This window comes from Sceloporus undulatus, chromosome 5 (assembly GCF_019175285.1).
Source record: "Sceloporus undulatus isolate JIND9_A2432 ecotype Alabama chromosome 5, SceUnd_v1.1, whole genome shotgun sequence".
Classification (NCBI taxonomy): domain Eukaryota; kingdom Metazoa; phylum Chordata; class Lepidosauria; order Squamata; family Phrynosomatidae; genus Sceloporus; species Sceloporus undulatus.
Window position 1 is genome coordinate 15,071,164 of NC_056526.1, and position 6,422 is coordinate 15,077,585.

The 6,422-nt window shown below is 38.8% G+C and overlaps 1 protein-coding gene across 1 annotated transcript; it reads right to left on the reverse strand.

Moving 5' to 3' along the window:
- Positions 1 to 215: 215 nt before the first annotated feature.
- Positions 216 to 1,043, reverse strand: CAPZA3 (capping actin protein of muscle Z-line subunit alpha 3). The gene has a single exon (XM_042466894.1). It carries the CDS (start codon positions 1,041 to 1,043, stop codon positions 216 to 218), a length of 828 nt encoding a protein of 275 aa, XP_042322828.1.
- Between the last annotated feature and the right edge of the window lie 5,379 nt (positions 1,044 to 6,422).

Here is a 6,422-nt window from a genome sequence, read left to right on the forward strand (position 1 = left end):
ATAAAATGAAAATAGACTGGCCTAGACACTACTGACCTGGATACTATTCATTGTGCTGAAGGGCTTCACATTCCCATGAGCCATCAGGCAATAAATCAAGGTATTCAATGTGAATGTACTCAGTGATTGTTGTTTTATTTGCCCGATATTTCATCCACATAAGGCACTTCAGCAAGCTTAATGGTTCATCACTTCCAGACACTTTCACCTCTCCTTTAATAAGTCAGCAGTTTATTCCAGCAGATTGCAGTACGAGTGACTGGGAGCTGTCTACGAAATACACTCCATACTTCATCTGACAAGATTTGGAGGCTTTTAAGCAAACCAGTCTGAAGTTTGTTATCCTCACCTTCAATTAATTTCTCAAAATCCAAAGCAAACTGAGCACGGTTAATTAAACACATGGATACTTCAATAGTATTGGTTGCCGTAAAATGAAGGTTAGCTTTTTTGAAATAGTGTAACTGTACAGAAATACTCCCTGTGACTTGAGTATTAGGGGGAGTTACGGGAAGAATCCACTCTGATTTCCAAAAAGCATTCCAAAACTTCTTATACTGATGGCCTTCAATGCAGATCACAAAGAATGGGCTGCCTCTAAGGGATTTCCGATAAACACGACAGGTTCCTGAATGGAAATGTTTCTTCACATAGGACTCTAAAGCAACATTAAGGGTCTCTCTCCATAACTCTGCAGTATCTTTTCTGACAACATGATAGAGCAAGATTTTATCAGCTCTTCTGCTCAGGTGATCAAATCTGAAAGAAAGCTTGATCTGTGGATCAAAAAAGCGATTCCCTCCAAGATCATTGTGTCGAGTCACTAGAGAATCGTCCCCCCTTATGCTCACAGGTGTGAAGTTTTTCTTGGTGTGATTCGCAGACACCTGAGCAGCTTCATTCCTCATGAGATGATCATCACAAATCAGAATACGGAGGTCTTCAAAAACATTCCTAAATTCTCCAGGGGGAGCTTGTAGTAGCAAACTGCATATTAAATCTATCTTCTCTTCATTAGATAACTCATCTTCTTCAGAGATCATGGTCTGTTGTTGAAATGCTGAAGGTAAAAATGGAATCAAAATTATTTTTAAAAAGCACAATATTTTATGTTTTTTTTAAAAAAAAACACAATATTGTAAACATACATAAATTATTGTTTGTTCTTTTACCACTTTCAACATGACACTGAACACTTGCTTCCCTTTCTCTTTCCCTACCTTTCACATCTCAAGCTTAATCTAAAACTTTCTAAAGCCAAAGTAAATCTAGGCAATTTAACACCTAATCTAAGATTTTAGCTAAATCCAGAATGTTCACTCTTAAAAAATTGAGAAACCTCAGAAACTCAACAGAAGTTTGTACTTAATATGAAATATAACCATGAAAAAAAGGGAGGAGACTTAGGCCAATTGCTAAAATGTTAAAAAGTGATGGCATAACAATCAGTCAGTTGGTCAATGTCCGTCAGAAATTTGGTCACTAAGGACAATGTTGTAGGGCAAATCTATTTAATTCAGAGTCAAATACTTCTAAGTAATCAAGGATAGTAGTGCAGTATTAAAACTTTAGTTTGTAAAAAGATAAGTAGGTAAACGTGTAGGAGACTACGATGGCGGGGGGGAGCGGTCCCATGCCGTGGGTGCCTCTCTTGCCCTATTTTTTGATTTAAAGTGTCTTTGCTGAAAACTGCAAATAAACCACTAATTTTTAAACATGAGCGAACACCTCCCTAGGAATCTCTAGGTCCTTCAGCACAATGCTGTGGTCAATGTCTGCCAGAGGCCGACCATAGAATTGTCCTGGAGGACCTACAAAATGTCCAGAGAAGTGTTCTCTCAAGGAATCTCTAGGTCCTTCAGTGCAACTTCTGGCTGACATTGACTACAGAGTTGTATGGAGGACCTAAAGATTCCTAGAGAGAACATATTAATCAAATCCATGAATAATCAAATCTACAAAGATCTACAAATCTACAACTGTACTGGCAACCTCTGCCGTTTTAATATGTCTTTCTGAGGGCTTAAATGTCAAGTTCAGATTTAAAGATGCCATTTCTAGTTCTACTCCCTTTTTACCTTTATTCATGCTCTCCTTCTGTCTCTCTCTCACACACTTGGCTATAGCAAAGGTTATACTTTGATCATTCCCAATTCTCTTTTGCATTAAAGCTTAAGCAAGTGTGTATGTAGCCACAATGTCATCCCAACATAATGACACAATTCTACTTTATTGCAGTAGTGTTGGGTGGAATGGCATTAAGATTCTCTTGCCCAGTTATAAATCAGTTTGATAGTAAACATGCAGCTACAGTGGAGACTTAAGCAGATGATTGTAAATTATCAGACCTGCTGACCAGCTGAATTCATAGTAGGCTCCTTAGGCTAAAATACTGGGTACACTTGGAAATTGGTTGAGCTGCATTGACCTTGGTCTTTCTAAAACTAGTATCCTTGTTAAAATTTATGAAGTGAGAATGCATGCTTCGGTTCACTTTGCAGACACTTGCTAAGAGATCCTGAATATGACTTCCTTCTTCAGAAGAAATGACTTATCAACATACTGACAGCAAACTCTGATGCTACATTATGACATCTACGTAAACAAAACAGGCTTGGAAGAACCCCATGGTGTGCAAAAGTGGAAATAAATTCATAAAAAAAAATCCAAAGATGTCAAATTATCTCCCCCGTTGTCCCTTAAGTCCTTTGAAGACTACATTCAAGACCTATTGAATACTTGTTGATTCTCAGCTGGAATAGAGAAAGGGAAATCTGGTGTGAATAATGGATTAAAAGTCATGACTAAACCATGAAATAGAAGCATAACACACTGCAACATTTTCTTTCAGGTCCCGCTTCTTGGATAATAGTAAGGTATGCCTAGCCTAATCTTTGGAGGGATGCAGCCAGCAAATACTAGGTGTGGTTTGCTAGTATTTGGCCAGCGGCTGACTTCTGCCTTCTCCTGAATTAGAAAACTGGGAACATGGTTAGCAGTGTACAGACATTGTCTTTGGCTTGCTAAATAGTAAACTCTTAGTCCAGTTGCTTGTCCCAAGTATATTAAACCCTTTAAATCAATTTCTAAAGGATAAATAAATGATTATGTAAATCCTATTGATTCTATTCCAGTCAGATTATTACTTGAATTTAGGCTTTGGAGATGATTGAGGATGCAAGTATTACTTTTTTAGCCTTAGTCTGGATCTTCTGCAGCTATCAGCTGAGCCTGCCTCTGAAATGAAAATCTGGTCACCTCTTTTGTGATGTCAGCAACACAGAGGTCACAAAGGAAGACAAATTCACTACATTATATAAAGTCAGCCAGGCTCTTTGCAGGAGGTTAACATGGTGTTCTGGATGTATTTAAAACAGCACTCTTTTTAGAGCTGCGTTCAAATCTTTATCCATGGGCACCATTGTGTCTTGAACAAAGTACACTTGCTCCTCCATATTAGCTAGGGATAGGGGCATAAGACCCCCGTGAATATGGGGGTCAATGTCCGTCAGAAATTTGGTCACTAAGGACAATGCTCAGGGCTGTGGCCTCCTGGGTTGAGTCTACCCATCTAGTATGCAGTCTTCCTCTCTTTCTGCTGCCTTCCACTTTCATCCCATTACTGCCTTTTATAGCTAGCCACAATACAAGCCCAAATACAACAGCCCCACTTTAGTCATCTTGGTACCAACTTCTTAATCCTGCCTAAAATTATTATTTACTTTTAATAATTATATTGTTCTTACAGTTTAACAAGCAGGACTTGAGATGGTTTCTGCAGATCTCAGTGATTTTTAAGTATTTAAACATCCTAGTTGTGTAAAAAAAATGTGGCCATAAAATTAAAGTATGGGAAACACCCTCCTTATTTTCTTGACAGGAAGAGAGACTCAGCAATGGAACCAATTGCCTAGAAAGGTGGTGGGGTCTTCTTCTTTGGACTTCTTCAGAAAGAGGCTGGACAGCTACCTGCTCCCGTTGCTTTAGTTGGAGCAAGAAATTGGACTCGATGGCCCATGAGCCCTTCCAACTCTCATTCTATGAGCCATTATTATCATTTTTATTATTATTATCTCATCCTCCCAAAATTGGGTCTCAGGGTGGCTTATAATATTAAAAACATAATACAAAAAATGATTCCCTGCCTATCTAGAATAAATCATATTCAAAACATCTTGCACCTTACCCCACAGCGTTATTAAAATACCAGCAGAGAGCAATTTATCATTGGAGACTTTTGAGTTTGGAAAATTTGACAACAGTGTGAAGACCTGATGCAGATTTATTAAGCTGTGCATGGTTTTAGCGGGTGGACTGCCCCAAAGCACTGGAGTTACTGCGCAAAACCGATTGTCTGTAAATTTACAGCAGACAAAGCAATGGCTTATTTACGCAAGGGATAATTGATTTAAATAACTGTCAAGATGTGGGTGATAAGTACTATCCTGAGATGGCTTTAAAAAGACATTAGACAAATTAATGGAGTAAACTGTACTGGAGTATCAGACATGAAAATATTTATTTATTTATTTATTTATTAAGTTTATTTCATATAAGACATTACAATACAAATACATAACATAATATACACATAACATATACATACAATCTATACAAGTTTTGGCCACATGACAGTTGTATTCTTTCATAGCTTCCCTTATGTTCACTTCCATCCATTTCCCATCTAACATAGCCACCACTACACCCTAAAACATAAATCTTCCTGTATCTTCAGGTATCCTATATCCATTGAACTTCAAATAATGTTATAACTTGATTACTTCATTTCCTTTATTTGCTCTTATTCGGAAATGAAGTAATCAAGTTATAACATTATTTGAAGTTCAATGGATATAGGATACCTGAAGATACAGGAAGATATTTTTTAAAGTATTTCTACACCACCTTTCAAGGCAAAATTTCCCCAAGGTAATTCACAGGATGAAATTTTAAAGATGAAACAAGCCTCCTTGGCTCCCTTTCTGGGAGAAGGGAAGCATAGAATTCTATGATTCTATGATTCTAACTATATAGGTCTTAATAAAATACCCTGACGATCTTTGATTTCAACAGCATTGGTTCATCCACTGCTGCAGATCACATTGTGCTTCCATTGTTTTCATAGTTGTCAGTTCATCACCAAATTTTTGGTTACAAAAAGACATACAGAAAAGAGAGTTAAAACAACATCAAAGTAAGCCAAAAGCAGCCATATCCTTGGAAAAGTTACTTTGGGGCATTGGCCTTGCTGACAGAGACATTCTGGGAATTCACTAGAACAATATATATATATATATATATTAATTAATATTATTTTCAAGCTCTTCACATTAGATGGCAGAGATGAGAAATGCCTTAGGGAGCTGGGGATGTTTAGCCTGGAGAAGAGAAGGTTAAGAGGTGATATGATAGCTCTGTTTAAATATTTGAAGGGATGTCATATTGAGGAGGGAGCAAGCTTGTTTTCCGCTGCTCCAGAGAATAGGACCCGGAACAGGAACAGGAAAAGAGATTCCACCTCAACATTAGGAGGAACTTCCTGACAGTAAGGGCTGTTTGACAGTGGAACACACTCCTTCCTCGGAGTGTGGTGGAGTCTCCTTCCTTGGAGGTCTTTAAGCAGAGGCTGGATGGCCATCTGTTGGGGATGCTTTGATTGAGAGTTCCTGCATGGCAGAATGGGGTTGGACTGGATGGCCTTTGTGGTCTCTTCCAACTCTATGATTCTATGGATTATAAAAACACTGGGGAAGGGTGCTGGCACCATGCTCGATTTGTGGGCTTCCAAAGAGAGTCAGTCTGGAGTAGTGGTTTGAACACAGGAGTACATCTCTGAAGATGAGGGTTCAATTCTATACTCGAGCATAAAACCTCACTGGGAGACCTTGGGCAAGTCACACTCTCTCAGCCTCAGAGGATGGCAATGGTAAACTCCCTCTGATGAAACCTATCAAGAAAACCCTATCATAGGCTCACCTTGAGGCAGCCATAAGTCAAAAATGACTTGGAGGCACACAACAACAAACCAACTACAGCAAAATGTCATCTGACTGTCCAATGATGGAAGCAGGATGTTGGGCCAGATGCATTCAATCTCATCTAGTGGGGCAAGTTCTTATAGATGATTAGCAATACTGTGAGTTGTTTCCAGTGACAAGTGTTGGGCTTCAGCACAGTCATCGTTGGGATTTCTTTCAGTGCTGTGAATTGGACTCTTTATTTGCAGCTTCTCCATCTTCTCAGAAGAATAAGGGCAAATTACTCAGTTTCTACCCAGCCCTCGCTTTGCAAGACCTGAGCAGAGAGGTTAATGGGCAAGGATCTTGAAGGTCACCATAAATCATAGTCAGCTTGACAGCAAACAGCAAGGGGTGTGTCTACAATGTATAAATAATGCAGTTTGACACCACTTTAAGTGGTGT